The following is a 26,436-nucleotide window of genomic DNA, read 5'->3' on the forward strand; positions in this document are numbered from 1 at the left end:
ATGACCTTTCTCCTTGCCAAGCCAGGTCTTGTTTCGCGTATCTTTTCCTGTAGTTGGTCTAGGAGGTTTGCATAGTATTGCCACGTAATTGTTTGGCCAGTAGGAAGATAATCTATCAGCAGAATGCCTTTTGCATCCCAGAAAACTGAGGCCTTGTCCTTTCCTGCTGAACGCACTGCCTTTGCTTTCTTTGGTGGTGGCGAATCAACATGTTTCCAATGCTTTGACTGCTGTTTTGTCTCTGGGGTATAGTAGTGGACCCAAGTTTCATCTGTAGTCACAAACCGGTGCAAAAAATCTTGTTGGTTGCACTGAAAACGGGCCAGACTTTGTTCGGACATTTCCAATCTGGTGCGTTTATTGTCCAATGTCAAGAGCCGCGGCACCCATCTTGTGGATAATTTTTCATACCCAATTCTTCGGTTAAAATATAATATACCCATTCAGAAGACATCCCTACAGCTTCAGCAATCTCCCACACTTTCAGTCGACGGTCCTCCATGACCATTTTATACACTTCTGCGATAAATTCTGGGGTCGTAACACTTTTTGGCCGTCCACTATGTGGATCATCATCCAAGCTCTCCCGACCAAATTTAAACTCGCTGGTCCACTTGGCAACAGTTGAAAATGAAGGAGCAGAGTCCCCCAGTATGTTCTGAAAGTCGGCATGAATTTCCTTTGCTTTCATACCTTTCTTTACAAAGTATTTAATCACTGCTCGAATCTCAGATTTTTCCATTGTCACAAATCACTACGCGGGAACAACAACAAAGAGTCATCACTACCACACTCCTGCAGCTAGAGCACTGACGCGCCACGTGTTCACTCACAAAGGATGTGTGATTATTGCGCGGGAACCTCGTTGCTCTAACACTGACATCTAGCGGTGATTCTGAGAACTTTTCAAACCGTCCTCATACTATTATACAAAGACCACAATGCTAGTTCTTGAATTATTCTACTCGTGTTTACAATATACATTTTACAAAGAATCTATTTACTTTGGTAAATAATCAGGTTACACAGCACATATTCAATCATGTACAAATCCACATGTTGTTCAAGAATGAAATGAATGATATTGGTCCATTAGCATTTCTTCTGATCATGTTCACTAACCACTACTTACTTCACATTAGATGTACAGATTGTTTCAGCGTTTGTTGCAGTGGGGAGAGGGGTGTCTCTCAGAAGTTTATGTAATTACTATTTATTTGTAGTTTCTCTTCTACTTGCTGTAAAATTATGTACATTGGTTTTGTACCGTATGTGGTTAATTGTAAGAGAGAGCCTTAAGTTCTAACTTTCTTACTAGCAATAAACTCACTCAATCACTCACTCACTTTACCTAAAATCTACAAGTCCTCAAAGTGAGACTTGCTACTATTATCTTAGGGTAGACGCTTCTTAGATTACAAAGGATGGTTGCCTAGTTTTATTTCCTCTTAAAACAATAATCACCACCACTACCTACTAGATTCCAAGAAAGACATCTCAAAATGTTAGGACCTTTGTCATAAATTTACATTTGATGTCCTCTCTCAACTAATTTTTTGGGGTAAGAGCAGAAATATTGTACAGACACCCTGCCTAGTATTTATTTAACTCCAGGCTTTTTATGCTCTTGCAGATCAGATGTTACTTCAGCCTCTGCTCCTATAAATGATGGTGGTCATCCGGTGGCTTCCACTCCGAGTAGTCAAGAAAATGCCAATATTATCCAAGAGGAACAGCATTTACCTGATGTTTCCTCAAAGGAGTCTCAAAAGCCAGTAAAGTTCCTGGAGCCTGTCAAGATAAATGCCGGCACTCCACGAAGCCATCAAATCTTGGGACTGGTTGGAGCAAGAGATTATTGGCATAAATTTATTGTAAGTTTTATTATTTTTATGTTAAATACTGATGGTGGGGTTAAATAAATATTCTCAGTTACTTGCTTTTATCTGTACTGATTTTCATTCCATACTTCTCATTTTTTTCGTTCAGTATATCTATTTGTTGTTGCACTTCTTTACTGTTGTTTCCCCAGATCACAACATCATCTGCAAATAGCAGTATCTTAATCTCTTTATCTCCATAGGCTTCCTTTGTTTCCTTTACAATTTCGTCCATGACCATAACAAATAAAAGAGGTGACAGCACACTCCCCTGTCTTAGTCCAGTCTTATTCATAAACCATTCTGTCTTTCCAACTGGGGTCAGTACTCTGCTAACACAGTTGTTGACCTATTAGTTTATTATTATTCCCGTAGCAACCACATCAATGTATTAGGTAGAAAAATAACTTATGTAGCGTTTGCTAATGTCATTTACTGTGATCTCCCCAAAAATTTTCGTCAGGCGGGTGGCAAGGAATGAGTAACCGGGTGGGGAATACTAAGTAAAACATTAATGTGATAAAATTCCAATTTATTCCCTTCAGGACATTAACAATATAATATCAGACAGGTAAACTAATTGCAAAATTGAATTATTTTAGTGTTTTATCACGAACAAGACATAACTGAGTATTCTACTGCTCGTTCATAATCGTGTAACACCGGGGCTTACCACTCGGTTGCTGTGGAGTGCCATATGGGTTTGTGATTTCTTGCAGAATCGAGTGCTTGCATGGGATTCCTCGCTAATACAGACACCGCTCGCACACGACATTACGTGATAGTCAAGTTAAAAATTTAAACTCCGATATAATTGATGCAATTATCCTGACAATAATGAAGATTCATCATTGAATAAAGAGATTTACACTATTTACATTTTAATTTGGAGCATCCAATGACACAAATATATATTAATATTATCTAACTAGCACCTATGTAGGTTATGTTACACGGACGTTCTCTGAAAACGGCAGGGTGGTGCGCCCATTAAACAGGTCCTAGGGAGAACACTGATTTAAACCTACTAGATTTAACCCGTTGAAGTGACAATGATCTTTACATTACCAATTTGAAGTAAAAAATCGGAGAAGTCAAAATAGTTTGGTTTTGTCTGTATGTGTTTAGACAGTTAAGATACCTTAACCCAATGAGCAGTACTGCCGTCTATTTACGGCAGTGTTGCGCGTGGCCTTTGGGAGTACTGCCGTCTATTTACGTTCTTGACGTTTGCGCCTGAATAGTACCGCTGCCTATTCACGTTTCATGTTGAATGTTTGAAATTGTTTCCTGACATCGTACTGGCGGGTGTTTAGAACAAAGTTGGGGGATATTTGGCATGTTCAGCGAACTTTATTCCGTGTTTTATCACATCTCGTATGTTCTGTGATGTAGTTCTGTCGCAGCATCCGTAGTTACATAACCTGACTTCTTATGCGATTGTGCTACAAATTACAACACCCAGAACTGTTTTCTTTTGTTTTTGCCTGTGAGTGCATTGCATGACTATTCCTTGACAACACACATTGTTTTTCTTTTCTCTCATCTGTGGTTTTCCGTAGAAACAAACACTCTCTGATAGTAAACAAATACACGTGGTAATGGCGGGATCGAATCCAGGATGCGAGCTTGTTTCGGAAGATATAAGTAATATTTTGACTAACGAGGAGTCGGACGATGAAATTGATATTTTTGATAGTGATAGTGATTGTTTTGTGTCCGATGAGAGTGAAATTGATTATTCCTCGAAAGACGACAACACGGAAATTGAGGACGAAGTGCAGTGCTCCGCTGTTGCAAAGAAGGCTAAGCTGTCAGCTGTTCAAACCGAAGAAAGTGGAGTTCTGTAGGCAGGTTTCTTCCTACACTTTCTGCTCATTTTGATCCATCAAATTCAAAGGTTAGTGATAATTTTCGTTTGAATGATAATGATAACAATTCAAGACTTGAAGTGTCGATTTTCAAGGAAATTTTTGATCGTAATATTATGAACTTGATAGTGTCAGAAATGAACAAGTACTACTTATTTGTTACGGAAAATACGAACATAAAGGAAAAATCGAAGTTACAAAAGTGGCATGGCAAGGCATAACTGTAGAGACTCTTTATCTTTTCCTGGCAACTGTTTTGTTGATGGGCCATGCGAAGAAAAATAATGATAAGCTGTTGGTCAACAAATAAATCGTTCAAAACTCCGATATTCGGTAAAGTGACCTGTCTTGACAATTACTCCCTTCTTCTAAGATTGCTTCACTTTTCGGATAGCAATCTACAACCCCCAGATGACAGACTTCACAAAATTTAGGCCTATACTAAACTATTTCAGAGAGAAATTCTGATCTGTATTCTATCCCTTCTAAAATATCTGTATTGATGAGAACCTAGTTACTTGGAAAGGTTGTCTAAAATAGAAATGGTACATTCCATCAAAGCAACACAGGTTTGGTGTAAAGATGTTTATACTTTGCGACTGTGAAACTGGGTTTATCCTTGATTTTATTGTTTATGCTGGAAAGGGTACGGACATTGTACACGATGAAAAACTTGAGGGTCTGGGTCAGTAACATACCCTAAAGATATTTTGATAGGTGACACTGTTGTAAAATCAAGTCAGTGTGTTGTAAAGGTTACAAACTTGATCACATATAGACAGTAGGCCTAATTATAATTTTGTCAATTTTTCTATTCCTTTCATTATTTTGAGAAATTTTTTTTCTATGCCACTGATTTCAATTAAATTGAAGGTTTCAGTTATGTACCCAAGTGTAAATTATGTAAATTTATTAATAGAGAAAAGTTAGAATCAAAAGATTTAAAATTAAGAATTCAAAATTTTCAAGAAAAATCTCACTCCTGGTGGCCTGGGAGTGTCATCAAAACTCACTGATCAAAAGGTTAAATTCTCATGAAACTGAAGGAAATTTAATATATCTTTGAATCTTTGTCTGTTCATGCCACTGTCATAACTTCCAATCTAAATTTAAAACACTTTTGTATCAGATATTATATACCAATATTTGACTATATATATTGTGTTGTTTGTGTCATCAGTCCATAGACTGGTTTGATGCAGCCCTCCATACCACCCTATCCTGTGCTAACCTTTTCATTTCTACGTAACTACTGCATCCTACATCTGCACTAATCTGTTTGTCATATCAATACCTTGGTCTACCCCTACCGTTCTTACCATCTACACTCCCTTCAAAAAGCAAATGAACAAGTCCTGGGTGTCTTATGATGTGTCCTGTCATTCTATCTCTTCTTCTCGTCAAATTTAGCCAAATCGATCTCCTCTCGCCAATTCGATTCAGTATCTCTTCATTTGTGATTCGATCTATCCATCTCACCTACAACGTTCTTCTGTAACACCACATTTCAAAAGCTTCTATTCTCTTTCTTTCTGAGCTAGTTATCGTCCATGTTTATCACTGCCATACAATGCCACACTCCACAAGAAAGTCTTCAAAAACATCTTTCTAATTGAAATCGAAACCGACTTTCAACCTATTAGGTCGTGTTACGTACATTTAGTACGTGTTGAAGAGATGTTAAGTACAGAACAAAACTGGCCAACCAGACGCCAGTGGGATCCGAACTCACAACCGACGCGAAATCGGGATAATAATAATAATAATAATAATGTCGCCGGGCTGATTGGCCCAGATGGTTGAGGCTCTGGCCTTCTCGCTCCAACTTGGGCAGGTTTGATCCTGATTCAGTCCGGTGGTATTTGAAAATGCTCAAATTTGTCAGTGTTATGTCGGTAGATTTACTGGCACGTAAGGGAACTCCTGCGGGACAACATTCCTGTACCTCGCCGTCTCCGAAAAAGTAGTAAGTGGGATGTAAAACAAATAATAATAAAATTTACAAAGAATAATTATTCTGGAGGGAGCCTCCATGGCTCAGGCGGCAGCGCATCAGCCTCTCACTGCTGGGTTCCGTGGTGGTTCAAATCACGGTCACGCCATGTGAGATTTGTGCTGGACAAAGCAGAGATGGGACAGGTTTTTCTTCGGGTACTCCAGTTTTTCCTGTCATCTTTCATTCCAACAGCACACTCTAATTTCATTTCATCTGTCAGTCATTAATCATTGCCCAGAGGAGTGCGGCGGGCTTTGGCAGCCAGCACAATTCCTATCCTCGACGCAATATTGGGGCTTCATTCATTCCATTCCTGTCCCTGTCACTGACTGGAAGACAGGTTGTAGGTTTTCATTTTTCGAGTATTCTAGAGACGTAGGTTTGAAGTGAACAATGGTGTAATAAAGTATATCTTAATAATAATAGTAATAATAATAATAATAAAAATCAGAACGAGAAGTTATAGGATAAATAATTTAAAATAATTGTTTAAAAAGAGGATGGCCATTCTTGTGTTAAATATATATTTACCGGTATGTGAATAATTCACTTCCACATTTTTTGGACAAAGATTCTAGAAATGCCGTTTCTATTTGCCTTATGTTGCACCCACTCATAAACGTCTTGTGGCAAATGTGGGATACAACAAGACTAGGACTGCGAAGGATGTGGCAGTGGCCTTAAGGTACAGCAGATCCCGCATTTCCTGATGTGAAAATGGGGTCCACAGAAAACCAGATAACAGGGCTTTCGACCGTGGGATTTGAACGCACTATGTCCCGAATGCAAGGTAAGAGCTATATGCCGCGAACAACGTAGCCAACTCGCTCAGTGGTAGTGGTCATATAGGACTGAAAGTCCTCATATCACTCCTTATCACAGGCAGAGCGTATGAGGTGACTAGGAAATTCAAAATACAACATGTGACAAAGTTTGGTGAATGAAGTCAGAACGGTCAGTCCGGCAACACTGGCGACTCACAACGCTGCACCTGCGTAGCAGCAGGTTTCGACCCCCTGCTCCCAATGTTGTTCAGTTGAGCATCGTGTGTGTGCCGTGTAAGACCTGTTTGACACAGTGCGTGTTTAGTGCGTTGGTTCTGAACTCCGAACAGGAACATGAACTACCAAAAGTTCAATGTACATTTTTGTTTTAAGCTTGGCAAGACACCGAAAGAAACGCATGCGATGCTGGTACGTGTTTATGAAGATCAAGCACTGGCCTTGAAGTGTGTGTAAGAGTGGTTCGCCCGTTTTTGAGGAGGCCGGGAAAGTGTTTCTGACAACCGCCAGTAGCGGAAGATCGGCGACCGCCGTCAGTGACGAAAACATTGAGAAGATAAGGACATTAATCACGAACGATTGACAGTTAACTGTGTGCATGATAGCGGATGAACTGCAAATTAACCGTGAATCCGTGCGACAAATCGTTACCCAGAAGTTTAGGAAGAGGAAAATGTGTTCTCGTCTTGTGCCACATCACTTGACTGACGATCAGAAGCAGGCACGTTTAGAGTCTTCACAGGATATTGTCGAAACGACGGTTGCGACATCAAATTTCTTGACCTGTATTGTCACTGAGGATGATACCTGGTGTCTCAGGTACGACCCTGAAACTAAATGGCAAAGCATGGTATGGCGTTCTCCGGGATCCCCTCATCGGTAAATGGTCAGAGCCGAAAAGTCACGCATCAAACTCGCTTTGAAAGGAAAGAGATTTGACAATATTCCTGACAGCCATTGAATCATGATAAGGCTTTTAAATACCATCCCAAAGGAAGCCTTCTTGCAAAGTTTCCAGGACATGTATCGCCGATCTCAGCAGTGCATAGTTATGTGAGGGGACTATTTCAAAGGACAGTAAGGCACTGTCAAGGATTGTTCATCTATGTTGATAGCATTGGACTATTCACCAAACTTTATTGTCACAGGTTGTATTATATATGTGGCATTGGACAACAAGCGTCTTGTATCATCATCGTTCCCTATTATATTTATTTTCAAAATGCCACGTACTGTGTGCTGTAGGATACCATTTGATAGTAAATCGTGTTATTGGTTTTTCGTTCTACCAACTACTTTTTACGTTTTTCGTTCTACCAACTACTTTTTACGTTTTTCGGAGAAGTTGAGGTGCTGGAGTATTGTCCCGCTGGTGTTACTTTACGGGCCGGTAAATATACTGACACAAGGGTGACATATTGAGCGCCTTCAAATACCAAATCTGCCAACCTGGCCTCAGAAATCCAGTGCTCTACCGTCTGAGTCATTCAGCCAGGCAAGAAATGATTTATTATGTTTCGCTGTTTGGTCAGTTCCTACAAGAAAATCAAAGTAGGCCTACTGTACACATGCTGAATTGTATTACAAGCACAGGCAACATGATTCTGCTGATCGCCAACTGTCTAGGCCTACTTTACTAAAGAAAAAGTTATTTGTATCCTTTGAGTTTTCTCTGCAATGTATGCAATTGCGAGCCCCACATGTAGAAAGCATAATTTATGCAGTTTAATTTGATCGATCTAATCTATTAAAAGTAACGCACTGTAAGCAGAGGAAGTGTTTGGATGGCGCTTAAAATATGGCGTCGCTATTTCGCCTTGGCACCACCCAGAACGCTGTAGCAGCCATGTTAGCCACTCTGTAGTCCTCTTTCTAGCTCGTTGCAGTAAACTAAAACATAACCTAAATCATTGGGGTTACTTGAAGCAACAATCTCAAGAATTTCTGAAATGACATTAGAGTCACCCGATCGAAGCTTCAAGTCATTTCTGTACAGTATATCACATATTGAAAGTAGTTGCAGAACAGTTTGTTGAAGTTAATTAGGGGAGAGGTATATGTTTGTTGAAACTGTACTGAAGAAATGCACAGCAAATTTAGTAAGAGAGAACAAAGCCATAAGTTAAAAAAAAAAAAAAAAAGAACAATCAAGAAATAAGAATTCCAAGAAACACTAGAGAGGGGCCATAGATCAACAAATACTGAAGAGGAGTGACATAGTATAATCTCTCTTCCAATTGGGCAATTAAGAAAACATTTATCATGGGTGTATACAGTGAAACCTCATTAATGCTTTCCTCATGAACACATTTTACCACTTAGTCCCGATTCTAATCATATTAAATTTAGAAATACCTTGCTTATCGCGTCACAAATTTTCGCTATTACTGCGTAGTATGATCACATTTTTTCTAGCCCTGAAAATGTTGTTTGTCATCCCTTGTGAAACAAACGTTATTTCCAACTCACCCTCGCCACAATAGCATGATAACAGGAAAAGGCCTTGAATTCCTAAATTTCACAAGATAAGTTGCACCTTTCGGGGAGCAAGCTGTTCCTGTCTCAGGAATGTTCAGTTTTGCTTGCCAGTTAGCATTGAGATTGCTGAACAGTACAGTGAGCCTGTTTGTGCTTGCATTTTGCATTCCATTCAGAAGTTAGAAATTTATTTTGTGTTGAGCAGAACAGTGGCAAATATTTATTGCATGATAGCCTACATCTGGATTAGGAACATAATCATGTGAAGCTCACTAGTGTGGTGCCTTTTTATCCTGAGATAGCCTAGTTATGGATACGGAAAAAGTCGTGAAATTCCTTACTAATGAATACAAAATTAAAATCTTTCTGAAAGTGGACTGGCATCTGCATCTTTAAGCATGCAAAGGTAGCACGAATGTTGAAACTCACACATTTCAGTTTTGACTCGATTACTCGAGTTGATCCAAGTCTTGTTGGATTCAGAATGACAGCTGGAGTCATTCTCTTGCAGTTGCACGTGGTCGAGTGTAACCTCCGATTCATAAGTGTGTTGAGAAATTAATGTTTGATAACCTATTGGTCCAAAATAGAAGGCTTCTACTAACATTTATTTTAGAAAAAATAGTGATCTGCGATAGTACGTTGATATTTCTATGGGCCCTGTGCAAATGTTTTCGTGTCTGGTGTTTTTCCACATGTTTCGGTGCACTGATGTTATTTTAAACATCCCAGCTGAAAAGTTTCACACCTTTTAATACTCTCCTCTCACATCTAGAAATGGTAGATATAGTTTTCACTGTACCCGCAGATACACGACGTAAAATGCCCTCAAGTCAGAAAAAATCATATCTAGTGTTTCCATATCCCTGTTGGATAGTTTTTATTCGTGTATTCAGTAGTACGTTTATTCATTTAACATGTTCTTTTTCCTTGTGCCCTGCAGAAACGTCTTGAGGTTTTATTGTACTAAAAATGGCATCATCAGTAGTCAGTAAATTTTTTTAAATGATACATCTGTAGGCCAAAACCTTTGAATTAAAAAATTAATTACATAAACCGCTTCAGTGGGAACCGCAGGGAGACTGTTTTAAGAAATGGCCTGGTGTTTTAAATACGTATTTCTCCGAATCTAAACAACCCTGAATGCAAGACGACCCCCACTTTTTCCTTTAAAAAAAATGTAATCAGGCTTAAAAAGTGCTTTGCGAAATCATATGAATGCTTTTCTTGTACAGTATGCAATTTTAGACTATCTTTGTCTTCACGCCAATGCCAAACATTGGCTTTAGTTATGCCGTATTTTTTGCGGTTGCACAATTATTCTTTATTTCTGGAGGTTTAATAACCATTAACTTAAAAGTGGCTTCATAATGTCAAAGAGATCCTGCAATACTTGTTCCACATGTCTCTACAATACGATGATCCATCAGGAAAATATTCCTGCTGTCTATAAAACTGTTATTTTTACTCACGTCTCGCACGTCTTGCTTGCCGGGTTCGGCCGACTTCAGCAGCTAGCACTGTATAGGCCTAATAACAATGCGGACGTTGAAGGTCTACAAATGAATTTATTGTGCCATGGTATGGCCATTCCGCCCTGCGTTTTTCACACACATACCTCACAATTTCATCTTCGACTTTAAAGCATCCTTGTTGCAGGCCACTGAATGCATTTTTTTGTACAGTACGCATTTTTTAAGCTATCTTTATCTTCACGTTAACGCCGAATATTGGCTTTAGTTAGGCCTCTGCCGTATTTTCTTGCAGCTGCACAATTATTCTTCATTAACTTAAAACTGGCATCATAATGTTGACGAGAACCCGTTGAAAATTTGCCGGCAATATGTGTTTCATGTATCTTTACGACGATCCATCACGAAAATATTTCTGGTGTTTATAAAACTTAATTTTACTAAGCATCAGGTACAGCAAACGTGTTATAACTCTGCCGCTGAGTAGCCGTGGGCTTTCTAAGAATTCAAAGGCTTGCATGTTTTGATGCCATTCTGCGGATTTGAGAAACGTTTTTGTAGAGGCTAATGACGTTACACAGAGGCACTGTACAACCGGTTGCCACGGCTAGCAATGTATAATAAAAAGGCAGATGTTGATTGTCAACGAGTTTTGTGTGTGTGCGCACGCCCATGTGGGGTTTAAAAGGAAGCAGCGTGGTTACCGTCGTAGCTGCCAGTGGTGTTCATTACTGTTAGGTCGCGAATGCAAGACGACCCTTGATTTTTCACATGTGATTCTGAGGAAAAATCGTTGTCATGGATTTGGAGATATACGGTAATAATAATTTTTAGAACTCTCACAGAAACATACAATGGTAGGCCAGTGTGAGAAGAGGGAGTAGTGGAAAGAGGACACAAGGACACACAGAAAACACAAAAGGAAAAGGACAGTGACAATTCTCATTGGCAGGTAATCAACAATATCACTGATTCTCATCTCACGCTTCCTCCGATGCTGGAGGAATGTGTCATGACGTGTGAGTGAGTGAAGGAGATTTATTTAGTGCCCAGTTGAATGCAAGAAAAAATGGTGCTCACACTAAAACAGCACATGTTCATTGTCGAGTATTATGCAAAGCACGATTCGCGTGGAACTGTTTGTGCAAGAGTTTTGGCAAAAACTCCAGCTAAGTCCGCAGTGCAAAAATTAGTGGCAAAAAGGCATGGGACAGGCTCCGTAGCAAATAAAAACCGTAACTATGCAGGAAGAGTTTGAACACCAGAAAACATTGTTCGATTGAAGGAAAGCGTGGAACGAAGTCTGACAAAATCTCAACAACATATTTCTGTGCAAGTAGGAATTTAGAGATTGTCATGTCGAAACATTATAAAAAAGGACTTGCATCTTTATCCTTGCAAATTAACTGCTCTGCATGCGTTAAAGCGTCCAGACAAACCATCGCATGTTGAGTTCTTGCCAGTGGTTTCTGAGTTAAGTGGAGTCAGGACTTTTGGATTCTCAGTTTGTCATTTCTTCAGATGATACTATTTCCAGCATCTTCTGTGTTGTTTATTAATCCTTTTAGGACTGGGTATATTCAAGGAGACCAGCTGTTTAGCATGTGGTATGAAGAAGACCAAGGCGTTCGAGGCATATTTTACACATCTCCTTTCAGAAACCTATAACTTAGTCTGATATAACGGTATCTTCATGATTTTTTTTTCAAAATCTTGAGAAAACAACCCTTTTTCTTATGAGATGTAAACAGAGGCAATTTGATTAAAATTAATATTTTAAAATAAACAATATTTTATATATACACTAAAAATGTTTTTTAAATGTTGAAATGAAATATTTGTTGCTTCTAAACTAAGTAAAATTTATGTATGCCAAATGTATTATTTACGTTCCATACTTCATTTTCCTTAGTATCACAAATTTTTTTGGAGTTCGGATTGAAATTAAATAACAAAATATTGTTATTGTCAACTTGAGCTGAAGTTAAAAAACCAGCACAGCAGTAAGCACACATTGTTTGCCTACACTTTGTAGATACAAAGCCAGAACTTCTGAATAACACCAGTACACACCTACAGTATAACACACTGAAACTGACCCAAAAAAGTTTTAATATTTTTCCAGTTTTTTTCCACACTTACAAAAATGTATTTACAAATATGTTTTGCAGTGCACACACCATGGCATCCTTCTTGGCATTTGGTACACAGAGTTATTCAACTGGTCCTATAAGGGTTATTCGTGAGGAACTGGGGCTTGACTCCAAGACCCTCAACCTCATCAAGGCAACACTCATTGATACTATCTCTGAAGCATTCCCGATCAAAACTGGCATCTGACAAGGTGACGGCCTATCTCTGCTTCTTTTCAACCTCATCCTAGACAAAGTCATCTGCGAGTGAGAGAAGACATTGAAAGACATGGGATACTGGTGCGCCCATATGACTAGGACGACCCAAAGATGGTATTGAGATATCCTGCCTCGCTTTTGCAGATGACCTGGCCATACTGATGGATGATGTAGTCACAGTCGTTTAACAAATTGAAACCCTTAGCGAATGTGCTGGAAAGGATGGCCTACAAATTTCCTTTGAAAAGACCAAGTTCTTCTGCTCAAAACTTGACATCCAAAATTTGAACACGACATATGGGAAAATCAACCAAGTACCACACTTCAAGTACTTGGGAAAAATACTTGAACCAATGGGAGGCGAGATGACTGCCCAGAAAATTTGCCTACAAAAATTTCGGAAAGCCTACGGTAGGGTTCACAACATATACAATAAAAAGTGCTTGTCCCGCCGTGCAAAGATCAGACACTGTAATACAGTAATCAAGCCCAAAGTCTTATATGCCAGCGAGACCCTTACACTAAACAGGAAAGATGACGTAGGGAACATTTTAAAAGAACAAAGAAGAATCCCGAGGAAAATTCTCTGCCCCCGAAAAACAGAAAATGGTTATAGACTGAGATCACACAAAGTGACAGAAGAGCTTTCGAACATTGCAGCAGACATCTGCAAAAGACGTCTGAAATTTTATGGGCACATCCACAGACTGCGGGCAAGTAGGCTGACACACAAGTTTCTCACCTACATAGAACATCTAAAAAATATTCCATGAGTGCTGGAAATGAAGAAAGATCTGGAAAAAGCACAGATGAACTCAACTGACAGTGCGGATAGAAACCTCTATAGGAAAAAAATTAATGGATGGAAAGTGCAACCAGAGAACGAAGTGAAAAAGAAGACTGGAGTAAAGTGGACAGAAGAAAGAAAAAGGATCCACGAAGAAAGGATGAGAGCTGTTTGGCAACTCAGAAAACAGAATCGTTAGAGCTTTGCGTGATCCATTGGGTCCATACGCACATAATAATAATAATAGTAATAGTAATAATAATAATCTTATGACGTGAGGCGGCAAGTAACCGAGTGCACTCTTCTCAGTTTTATCGTTTGTTTGCTTATTTATGGTATCTCCTTTCCAAGTGGATAATTATTTTGAGTGTTCTTTTCCGTTTTGAGTGATACAGCCATCACCTTTGTAAATAATGAGTGTTTCTCTTAAACATATGACAAGTTGCAAATAGTAGGCAGAACTCGACAAAATCTCTGACAATGACTTGTTAGATGATTTATCAGATTTCTAGAAAGGAGATACTGTAAGTAAGGAAACAAACAAATGATAAAACTGAGAATAGTGCACTACTGTACTTTTCTTGCTGCTATGTGTGGTTTATGTTGAAACGGCAACCGCAGACTGCACAGCTTGGCGGTAAGTTTAGCGCGGGCTAGCAAGTGCGAGGTAGCGCTCTGCATTAGATGTGCTGCACTATACTTGTTGGTGTTTATTTCGTGCTTTGACTCTCATACTCGATCAAACTTTAATCTAACAGTCCCAAAAGATCTTCAAGGCACTTCATTTTGTGTCATATTATTCATGTATTAAAATATTTTGGCCTACAGATATCGTTTTATTCCATTGACGAAATATCGCCAGCTGGTCATTTTAGCCAGTGTGACAATTGATGATATATTGTCAGTTGGTCTCGCAAGGATTGTCACGGACAATATATCTTCAGCTGTTCCTCTAAGGGTTAACAAGCGTCAATCAATCCCACATCAGTCCTGTAAATATTTTCCGGGCCAGTTTTATTTCGCCCACCTAGTAGTATTAGTGTAACATACATGTTATAACACAAATTGGAAAGCATAAGTACATGTTTTTCCTTTCTTGAATTTTTTAAATGTATGTATGTATGTATGTATGTATGTATGTTGGACTTGGCATAATTTGCCATCTAGACACCTCATATAAAAATTGAATTATAACTGAGGTAAAAAACAAAAAACCTAATAGAAAAATGCATCCATGTTTTCTTGTTTAATACAATTAGTGTTGACTGTGATTTTTAACTGTAGGTGCTGGGAGGAGCTGTCCACGAGAAGACTCTAATCTTGAAGACTGTTCTCAATGCCACACACCCCACAGAATTCATTCCAGTATTGGTAAGTTTTTTTCATTCTATGAAGTGTACAATATTTTTGTTGCAAATTCAAGAATAAGAGATGAATGCTGGAGAATATGACATTCCTTTGGTCAAAAAATGTTGCAGACTATGTTTTCATTGAAGATTGTAACATAAAGGAGCACTTTGGGATAAAAATGGATTTTTAACTGTACATCAGAAATGAAAGGGAATTTATTTGAAAGTGAACTGTTTTTTTTTTTCCCCATCCCATTTGATGCAGTAATCCCCCGCCAATTGTCACTTGGTTTTGTACCTTCCCGTCATCAGAATTTGGAGATTCTTTTAGAATTAAAAGATGTGTCGAAATCAGGTGGATCACCCTCAACTTTACAGAGTATTTCCAGTCTGAATTAACATTCTGTACTCTCTTTTTTTTTTGCCATTTTTTTGTCTTTGATCAGAAGAGACTAATTAGCAATTTGACTTTATTTCTTTAGTTTCTTCCTTTAAATACAGCTTTAGTTAGGTAAGGGTTTTTTTTTTCAACAATCCTGGAAATTTTATGTCAGCATCAACATTTGTTTTATGAGAGAAAATTCTTCATCATCATTCACATAATAATGTTTATAACAAACCACACTGTATTTTGTAAGCTTAAATCCTTCTCTGTTTACTTTGCATTCCCATAACTTGAATCTAATTTGTGATCTTTCATGATCGGGATACGAATGGGTAAGGTAAGGGTGTATTCTGCCCGAAGGCAGGTCCGAACATCTGTAGAAGTGTGCCTGAGCCGGAGTTTACATTTGGTAGGGTGGCCACTTCCTATCCGCTCCTCCATTCCCTAACCCCCCACCAACAGCGTGTGACAACCCAAAGTGCTTGATGCTTTCATGGTCCGTATTTGTAGACATGATGTAGGCTATTGGGCTTATTCCGTGTCAAGGAAACAAGGTGAAACCCTCTACATTTTGCAGAGAACTTTGCTCCGCATTTTTAGAAGAAAATCTCGACTGTTCACAAGGAAGACTTCTACAGTAATAAGGGTTTGAATTTAAGAATCCTTTACTATTAGAGCTGTACATTTTTTACTTTACCATAGGACCTGTAGTGGTACACTCGTTCGTCACCAGGTGGCTCGTTGTATGCTGGCACATTGCTCCAAATGGGAGCTAAGGACAACTAAAGAAAGAGGACACCAGCCATTAAGGATTTACGTAGGTAGTTCTCTTCCCTGTCCTTTCTATATTGTTTTTTCTTTTCGGTGTTTTCCAAATTCATGCGTTCGTCATCACCAGATGGTTCATTCGAAGCTGTGTATTGTGTGTGAAGTGTCATACTTTCATAATGTGTGTACTCCAGTTATGCCCCCCCCCAATCTCTCTCACACCGTCACACATCATTATCATCCTCTGGTTTTCTCCACATACTTTCTTTCCATTCTTCAGCTCTGTTCTGTTCTATGGGGTGTCTTTCGTTGCATTTTATTTTATTTTATTAGTTTCTATTTATTTCTTGTACCACATTCGTTCCTGACTCGTCGGATATCCTCTCTGTTACTATCTCACACACACACAGTGTGATAGTTCATCTTAACTGGGGCTTAATGTTTTTGTCAGCTCCCGCTTGGAGCGCTGTGCCAGTATACAGCGACCCACCTGGTGCTGAATGTGCTACAGCGCCAGTGGTAAAGCATTCTTAAATTCAAACCCTCACTATTGTAGAAGACTTCCTCGTGAACAGTTGAGATTTTCTTCTGAAGACGCGGAGCCAAGTTCTCTGCAAAACGTAAGGAGTTTTACCTTGTTTTCTCAACACGGCATAAGCCCAAAAGCCCATATCATGTCTGTAATATACAAAGTGCACACATGTGTAACATTTGGTTTCACTTTTGTTACTGCGCTGCAGCACACTGGTTACTTACAGGCGCAGGCAGAGGTAACTTCTAAACGATTTCATGCAAAACTATGCTCTGCCTTCAAACACAGGTCACTCATCACAGAAACAGTTGAGAGAAGAACAGAAAACACATGTTCCATAAAATGAATTCCTCTATCATTTGAGGGTAAATCATTTTTTACCTGAACTGCTCCTATAAGATAATTGAAGGACCTGCAAAATTAATACCTAGACTAGGGGACCCATGCGAGAAATCTTGCATGTTCATAAAATATATGGTGGAGTATCCCCCTGGTGAATTACTGGTGAACTAAGGAATACACAAATCAGTACAATATTACCACCACTTAATGCAATCTTCGATTTTTTAACATTTATGTTATCCACTTGAACGGACGCAAATGCAAGTGCATTATTATACTGACAAATGTTACGGAAGTAATTTTTGGCTTTACTATCATTCTTTTCTTAACTGATAATTACAGCATTTTATAATGACATAAAACAGGTGTCCCAGCGGCCAAAATGTGAAGTAGACAGCAATGATGGCACATATTTTCCTACAGCAACAGTATTTGCAAATCGCACACTTCGTACAATTTTTTAAAACTCATTTTTAAAAGAAATTGTTGATATGAAATGAGAGTGCAATTCGTCACTGCTAATGTCAATTCTCTTCCTTTTGAATGCTCATTTGTCACGCCACAAAAGGCAAATAATATATATGATGCTCCACCTACAACTTTCACATTGGCATAGATGCTTCCAACGAGCTCTTGCCAACAGCACCATTGTTTTCTTCACAGCTTTTCTTTATTGATGTGCACATGTCCTGATTAGTGACAGAAGGCCAACTGTTTTTTGTCAGATGTATTATGGCTCACATTGCTTGAGAAGTTTTATTGTGCAGTAATTGTTCATGACATTTGTGTGTGTTGATTTCGGGGAATGATGTCATATTTGATATTTCATTCGATGGTAGTATCTTATTTGCCAGCCCCGTGGTGTAGGGGTAGCGTGCCTGCTTCTTACCCGGAGACCCCGGGTTTGATTCCCGGCCAGGTCAGGGATTTTTATCTGGACCTGAGGGCTGGTTCGAGGTCCACTCAGCCTACGTGATTAGAATTCAGGAGCTAACTGACGGTGAGATAGCGGCCCCGGTCTAGAAAGCCAAGAATAATGGCCGAGAGGATTTGTCGTGCTGACCACACGACACCTTGCAGTCTGCAGGCCTTCGGGCTGAGCAGCGGTCACTTGGTACGCCAAGGCCTTTCAAGGGCTATAGTGCCATGGGGTTTGGTTTTTGGTTTTGCTAGTGGTAGCGGCCGTGCAAGGACTGGGAAATGACTCATACTTAATGATATTAGGTTATAAAAGTAAATACAGTTCTAAGATTGGGCTGGTGGGTCCCTGGCATTCTTAAGGAACACATTTCTTCTCTATAAAGAATAAGAGGTAAGATTAGCCTAAATTATTATTCACTATAATGTTATTAACATTGCAGGTCATTCAGTGAACTTATTCCAAGAGTGTGGTGCTTTACATTCCTCTGTCTGCAGGTCCTTCTGAACATACTAATTAGGGAACTTGTTCGGTTGGGGCAAACAGATTTCAATGAAATTTGGGTGAAACGGTCTTATTAACATATACTAAATTTAATGCTAATAATTATTTTACAGAAAATCAATGGTAATGTTACAATTAATTGCTGAAAAATAGCTAGGCGACTCAGAGTAGTTAGCTGATGAAGGGCTGTCAACTTTTCTTCATAGACACCAGAGAGACATAATGAAATAGATAGAATTCGGCTGATCTCTATTGCTTTCATTTTGTACTTGTTTATTTTCGCATTGTACTCCTCCAAGACTGACCATTTGATTACTCTTCAAAAGAATTCTTTATAATCCTGAAAAGCCACCTGCCACCGAATAAGACCTGCACCCTGAATTTCTTAACGACAGATTGGAGGGTGATCACATGTTTACTTAACAATTTTATTAAATTTTTGCAAATGTGCAAACTCATTGTCCGCATGACAGATGATGATCACAATATTCTGGAAGCTGGGGTAGAAGTTTGTAAGTGCAAAAATAATATAAAAATTGCCATCATTATATCACTTCCTGCAAATCAGCAAACTAGGATATGATATGGATGTTGATTCCTATAGGGAACCTGAACTTCTGAGGACTGATATCAAGTCCAGTGGCCAGTGGCTCCAAGTAGCCTACGCAGTGACCTCCATGTTACGCACTAGTCATGCGTCTTTGTGGGTGTGCTAAGTACCAACTGATAAGCCCAACTTAGCATACGGGGGCTAAACGCTGGCAACCAGGAATGAGTTAGCTGGAAAATTTATAATGTCCAATGTTGTTGTGGTTTAAGTCATCAGTCCATAGACTGGTTTGATGCAGCCCTCCATGCCACCCTATCCTGTGCTAACCTTTTCATTTCTATGTAACTACTGCATCCTACATCTGCTGTAATCTGCTTGTCACGAAAGTCTTCAAAAACATCTTTCTAATTCCTATATCAATGTTTGAAGTGAGCAAATTTCTTTTCTTAAGAAAGCTCTTCCTTGCTTGTGCTAATCTGCATGTTATGTTCTCCTTATTTCTGCCATCGTTAGTTATTTTACTACCCAACAATATTCATCTACTTTCTTTAAGACTTCATTTCCTAATTTAATATTTCCTGCATCACCTGCCTTCGTTCGACTGCACTCCATTACTTTTGTTTTGGACTTATCTTTTTTCATCTTGTACTCCTTACCCAAGACTTCGTCCATACTATTCAGCAGCTTCTCGAGATCTTCTGCAGTCTCAGATAAAATAACAATATCATCGGCAAATCTCAAGGTTTTGATTTCCTCTCCTTGGATTGTGATTCCCTTTCCAAATTCCTCTTTGATTTCCTTTACTCTCTGTTCTATGTAAACAATGAAAAGGAGAGGGGACAAATTGCAGCCTTGCCTCACTCCTTTCTGGATTGCTGCTTCTTTTTCAAAGCCCTCGATTCTTATCACTGGAGACTGATTTTTATACAGATTGTAGATAATTCTTCGTTGTCGGTATCTGATCCCAATCATCTTCAGAATCTTAAATAGCTTGGTCCAGTCAACATTATCGAATGCCTTTTCTGGATCTACGAATGCCATGTATGTGGGCTTGTCCTTCTTGATTCAATCCTCTAAGATCAGACGTAAAGTCAGAATTGCTTCTCGTGTTCCTACATTTCTTCTGAAGCCAAATTGATCTTCTCCCAACTCAGCTTCAACTTGCTTTCCATTCTTCTGTAAATAATATGTGTTAAAATTTTGCAGGCATGAGATACTAAACTAATGGTGCAATAGTTTTCACACCTGTCTGCACCGGCTTTCTTGGGAATAGGTATAACAACATTCTGCTGAAAATCGGATGGGACTTCTCCTGTCTCATACATCTTACACATTAAATGGAATAGCCTTGCCATGGTGGTTTCTCCTTAGGCAGTCAGTAATTCAGTCAGTAATTTCACGAAAGCAGTTTAAGAAGAAATATCCTTTAATTTTTTGGTTTTCCTATGCATTGTTTTTGTATTTTTAATCAGCTGATGATGACCCAGATTGGTGGTCAAAACCGGTACTGCTTTTAACCAAATAAGAATATAACACTACATTTCTTATTTACTTGTATTGAATAGGTTGAACCACTTAATTTCTTGTTTCAATTTGTGATACAGTTCAATATGGAACATTATTAAATTTTTATCTTTAAAGAACAAAACATGTCATTCTGTTGTTGGTAAACTTCTTTCTTTCTCATGTATGTACTAGAGATTTTATAAATTCATATCTTGTGTTCGATAGACTGAAAAACTTACAGGTTACATTTAAAGAAATAATAATTTCATTTTTCAAAGACACTTTCAGATGATAATATAGTTATATCTTCCCCTTGATCTTAACAAGAATATAATATGAATGATTTGTTTTGTTTCTCACTTGTGTATTATGCCAGCAATGAGATAATGCATCTGTGTTTTTTAGTGAAGGCTTGTATAATACTTTACAACATGTCTTTGTCCTTTATGTCTACTCCTTATGATGTTTACTTTGCTTTCAGTACCGAATTGAGGCCCCCCATGCTACATTCATGGCCCGAGGCTGCACAGCTGCTATTGCAAAACTCTTCCACTGCAAATTTAAACTAATGCTGGATGGATATAACACTCCTGACAAAATGGTTTGTAATAGTACAGTATTGATTATATTATAAGAATCTTACTGTGAATAGAGTTGCCAGGTTTATGAACTTAAGAATTCACTACTTTCTCTTGAAAAATACCTCTGTGACATTAATGATGCTTAGCAAAGGAAGCAAAGTCATCCTTGTAAAGGCCATGAAGGTCCTGGGAGGGGTGGAAGGTAAAGGCTTCCAATATCCACAACCTTGACACTTGGTGGGGTGGAGTGGTTAACTCCCTGTACCCAGTGACATTGATGACTCCTGTACTTACAACAGAACTGTGTAGCGTTGTGTTCACTGGCAGCAAGATGATAATCTGTGTTATGGGATACCGATAGCTCGCTCCGAACACTTGTTGTGGGGTCGATCCAGAGCACAAATTTCTTTCCTGGACAGACTGCAGTATTGATCAGTCTGCAATCCTTTGTTATTCCACATCCCCTATCATTAAATAATCAAAAATAAGAGTCCAGTCATAGTCACCTTCATTGGCACATCTTTATTCCATCTTATTTTTGTCACAGGTGAACAATATAGTGGAAGTGGAAAGTGTTTTTGAAGACTTTATTTGTAAAGTAGGATATAATGTTTTATTTGTAATGACCTAACCTGTACTGTGTAATATTTGTAACATATGTATTTGTAAATAGTATATTTCTATTCTGTACTTACTGGAAGTACCTAGAAAATCGTTGAACAGGGTGTGTGCCTTTTGTGGGTTATGTTTTCTAGAAGGAATTTTCTAACTACTCTGGAAATGGAAGATTCGCGAACATGTGTATTCGAGAATGTTAGTCAAAGTTTGCGACGGGAGTAGGAATTGTCATTGGTGAACCTAGGAGGGGATGGGCAGACTCATGCATTCTGATTGGCTACTCCAAGGCCAGGGTTTTCTATATATAGTGAGAGAGGCAGCGTTCTTGACAATTCGGTCTTGTCTTGGCCTGATCTGCCTTTAGTCTGTGTTGGTCTGCGTCGTGTGCGACGCCTCGCTTCCGGGATGGCGCACCTTCGGGTAAGCACTCTTACTTTCCGTTCCGGTTAAAATTTCCGTAATGTTCGGTTGCTATTTCGTATAGGAGTCTGCCCTAGCCTAACCTAGATTCGCCAAATTAATTATTTACGACGCCTTAGCTTTTCTGCTGGGGTTCCCTGTTTGTTTTCGAGGCATTCCCATTTCTTATTTCACTAAATATGTAGATTGTAATTTAATACATTTACCTTGGGGTTTGCCTCTGGTAGTTCAGTGTCACTTGATGTACGAGTTTAGGAGAGCACATTCACTTCACTGTAAATTTTAATTGCTTTTACGTTGCTTTTGACCTACTAAATTGCATTGTACAACTGCTTTGGTAACTAGTTGTATAGTTGGTTTGAAGCTTGAAACTCGTAGTGAAGCCCATTATCAAAGAACCTCTAAGATATGTGTATCACGGAGCTTATAGTTCGTAAGTTACTGGGCGAGTTGGCCGTGCGCGTAGAGGCGCGCGGCTGTGAGCTTGCATCCGGGAGATAGTAGGTTCGAATCCCACTATCGGCAGCCCTGAAGATGGTTTTCCGTGGTTTCCCATTTTCACACCAGGCAAATGCTGGGGTTGTACCTTAATTAAGGCCACGGCCGCTTCCTTCCAACTCCTAGGCCTTTCCTATCCCATCGTCGCCATAAGACCTATCTGTGTCGGTGCGACGTAAAGCCCCTAGCAAAAAAAAAAAAGAGTTCATAAGTTGCAAGTTGGTGGATTTTGTTTCGGAATGTATTTGTAAAATTTCACTTGTAAATAATATTTTTCAAATTTAAGGATCACGGCGATTTATTTCGGAATTTGCAATCTAAGCCATGTCCATGCTCTCGGTAGGTCTTGCCTTTTTCCACTTTCCTGGTTTATTATCTATTAGTTGGCCCTACTGATATTTGCGTATTATGCTGTTGGCGGAGATCCGCGTAGTCCACCTGATGTTTCGCTGACTGTGTAGTGTTTTCTGATCTTGTGTAGTTGCTCTTGCTTCCCCCCTTGATTGTGTTTTGTGCTTGGTTTTGTGTAACCACTGTAGTAAAGGTTACAATTTTCCTCCTACATCTCTTACCCTCCAAGGCTGAGTCCGTTATTCTTATTTTTTTAAATTATTTATTTGTCTTTAATAGTGGCGAAGGTAGGACTCATGGTCATTGTACAGAAAAACCGTAGAGAACATTACATATTTTAAAAGAAACTAATTTGTATCACAAATTCAACATAAATGCGACATCATAATTATACCAATATGACATATTATTTGTCAAACTACTAAATGAAATTTAATGATAAATAAGTTGAAATTAATTTAAAGAAAAATGAACTAAATTATACACACATCCATACACCACCATTCACTCGTCAAGATTCACACCATGGGCTTATGCATCTAAGAGATACCTTCTGTAGGAAGACTTGGAAGACTCTAGTGAGTTACTACTTCGGATGTTATTTTTACAGAGTTCCATAATCTACTTCCCGTCGCAATAAATGAGCGATTATAGGCAGCTGACCTGCTAAAGGGAATGGGAAGTGTAGTAACAAAGCGTGTATTATGCTGGTGAAAAGAGGAAAGGTATGTAAAGTTTGATGATAGGTACAGGGGAGTTCTCTCAGTTAGTGATCTGAACACCAACAGGGCTACATGAAGATTTCTGACTTCTTCAAATTTCAGGAGGGAAAGTTGCTTGTAATAAGGTGTAACAAGAGTGTCGTAGTGTAATGAAAATATAAATCTGATGCAGGAATTCGTGGTGCTTTGTATTTTTTAATTTATTCTTTTGTTACATCTATGAATACAGCATCACAGTAGTAGAATAAAGGGAGAACTAATGTTTTTATAAGCCTGACTTTCATATTAAATGGTAAAATGTTATGGTGGTATTTCAGAGGATGGAGTGAGGCATATACCCTGTTACAGATACATGTGGCGTGTTCATTCCAATTTAATTTTTCATTTATAACAACACCTAGATTATACTTTTAGGTTAAGTCAATATTCCACCTTTACAGTACCATAAGTTTATTGTCTATTTATTTAAACAACATTATTAACTATGACGGGACGTGTTTCGTCTAATTTGTAGACATCATCAGCCGTAAGATATTCAAGAAAAAGCACAAAAGAGACAAGGACAGAACAACACATTAAAATAAATTGGGTTGCCGAACACGTCAACCAAAATAGCGAGTATGTTCCAGATTGTTCCAAGTACAAACATTCAAAAGCTGTTGATGAACAAAATTAAAATCACACACATGAGACGATAAAGTAAGGCTTGTTGTTAAAGTTCTTCTCGAGGATACCGTTGACATGCAGCATTCAGGTGCGTCAGCCCATCTTGCATGGGTCGTAGTGTCATTCTTCTGTGTGTGTCAGTTGAAGTGATCACGTGTTCGAGATGGCTGCTAAAGGTACAGGCTATAGGTCTTTCACGGCGAAAGAAAAGCTGCAGATTATAAAAGGCGCAGAAGAAATTGGAAATCGTGCAGCAGGAAGAAAATACGACGTGGACGAGAGCTGTATTCGTAACTGGCGAAAAAATAAATTACGGCTTCAGCAAACTAGTAGTAATCGCTGGGCATTTTGTGGACAGAAAGCAAAGTTTCCTGAGATTGAAGCAAGATTATGCGCGTATATTGTCGAAAAGAGACAATTCAGATGTGCCGTTACAAGTGAAATGTGCCAAATTAAAACCCAGTCGATTGCAAAAGAACTAGGTGTTACGGGATTCAAAGCTAGCCGTGGATGGCTTTCACGATTTTATGTTCGTCACAGCTACAGTTTTCGAAGAAAAACTACCATCGTGCAGCATCTTCCAAGCGATTATGAAGATAAAATTCTGAATTTTCACAAATATGTGATCAATTTATTCAACAAAAAAAAAAACTCTTATATACTTCAAATAGGCAGTGCGGACCAGACACCAATTTTCTTCGAAATGCCGCTTGATTGTACTGTAAACAAAAAAGGTGTGTTCAACATCATGGTTAGAACTGGCAGGAATAAGAAGCAAAGATGTACATTTATGCTTTGTGTAACTACAGATGGAAAAAAAACTGCCCCCATACATCATATTTAAACGAAAAACAATTCCTAAAATTAACGTGAAAGGCGTTATCGTAAAAGCACAGCCCAAAGGGTGGATGGATAATAGCCTAATAGCAGACTGGGTGAAGCAGGTTTGGCAACGATGCCCTGGAGCATTACTAAATCTCAGAAGTGTGCTCGTTTCAGATAGTTTTCGCGGGCACACTACTCAAGAAGTTCACGATGTTTTGACAACGAGTACGACAGACTTGTTAATAATTCCAGGTGGTCTAACATCTGTTCTCCAACCACTTGACGTGTGTATTAATCGGCCTTTTAAGGCTGTACACACGTTGCATGGCAGACGAAGCGCACAAATTTACGCCTACTGGTAAAATCATACGCCCAGAAGTGAGGCAGATTTGCGAATGGATAAAACGTGCTTGGAATTCCATTCCTCTGCAACTGGTGGAGAAGAGTTTCAAGAAATGCGGGATCCCTAATTCGCTGGATGGAACCGAGGACGATGTACTGTGGGAGAACGATGATTGTGACGACGAGGAAGACTGCGATTCTGCCAGTGATGGCGAATGCTAAGAAGATTACAGGTAACAGAGCATTAATGTACAGTATCTTTATTTCATTTAGGCCTATATTGTACATTTCCGTGCAATTTTAAGATACACAATTACAAAGCAGTTTTTCTATTGCAGGATGCCGGACGCTGTTGCTACAGTCGCAGTCTAATATTATGTTGTGTGTGAATCCTGCACTTCGCTAACTTATGTACTATTTATAATTTGTATCTGCTACCATAATTTATGTACTGTTTATATCTGTTATTTAAGCCGTAAACAAATCGTGAAGTGATATAAAATGTTTGTTTATGCCTATGTTACTCCTTGGACACAAGGAATTTTAGTTAATTTCGTTGTTTTAAAATGATCCTTCCTAAAATTACTGTGCGGGCATTATTTGGTGGTGGGGATTATTCGCGTAAATACGGTATATAAAATAAGAATTTTGTCTGTACATTGCTCAGAATTTAAAAAGGATGGTATTTCTGTATCGGTCGTGTCCATAGTAACAAGGAAATGCACTTTTTAATTTTCCATAATTTCTGTCTGTATGTATGTATGTATGTATGTATGTATGTACACGCATCACGAGAAAACGTCTGAGGAGAATTTAATGAATATAGGTATGTAAAGTCCGGGAATAAGTCGTTACAATCTGGGCTATAAATAATCTTATTCATGCTGAGAGAAATGGTAGTTTAGGGGAAGTCCTAAAATTTAATTCTCGAATATTTATGT

General features: G+C 38.8%; 1 protein-coding gene across 4 annotated transcripts in view; it reads left to right on the forward strand.

Annotated features, from left to right (window-relative positions):
• Window positions 1-26,436, forward strand: part of LOC136883067 (nuclear RNA export factor 1) — a 115,211-nt gene that overhangs the window by 9,753 nt on the left and 79,022 nt on the right. For all 4 annotated transcript variants that reach the window (XM_067155220.2, XM_067155219.2, XM_067155221.2 and 1 more), the window contains exons 3-5: window positions 1,634-1,874; window positions 14,902-14,988; window positions 20,954-21,073. In XM_067155220.2, coding sequence (XP_067011321.2) covers window positions 1,634-1,874; window positions 14,902-14,988; window positions 20,954-21,073 — 448 coding nt within the window. The remainder of the gene's footprint in view (window positions 1-1,633; window positions 1,875-14,901; window positions 14,989-20,953; window positions 21,074-26,436) is intronic.

This window comes from Anabrus simplex, chromosome 11 (assembly GCF_040414725.1).
Source record: "Anabrus simplex isolate iqAnaSimp1 chromosome 11, ASM4041472v1, whole genome shotgun sequence".
In the NCBI taxonomy this organism is placed as follows: domain Eukaryota; kingdom Metazoa; phylum Arthropoda; class Insecta; order Orthoptera; family Tettigoniidae; genus Anabrus; species Anabrus simplex.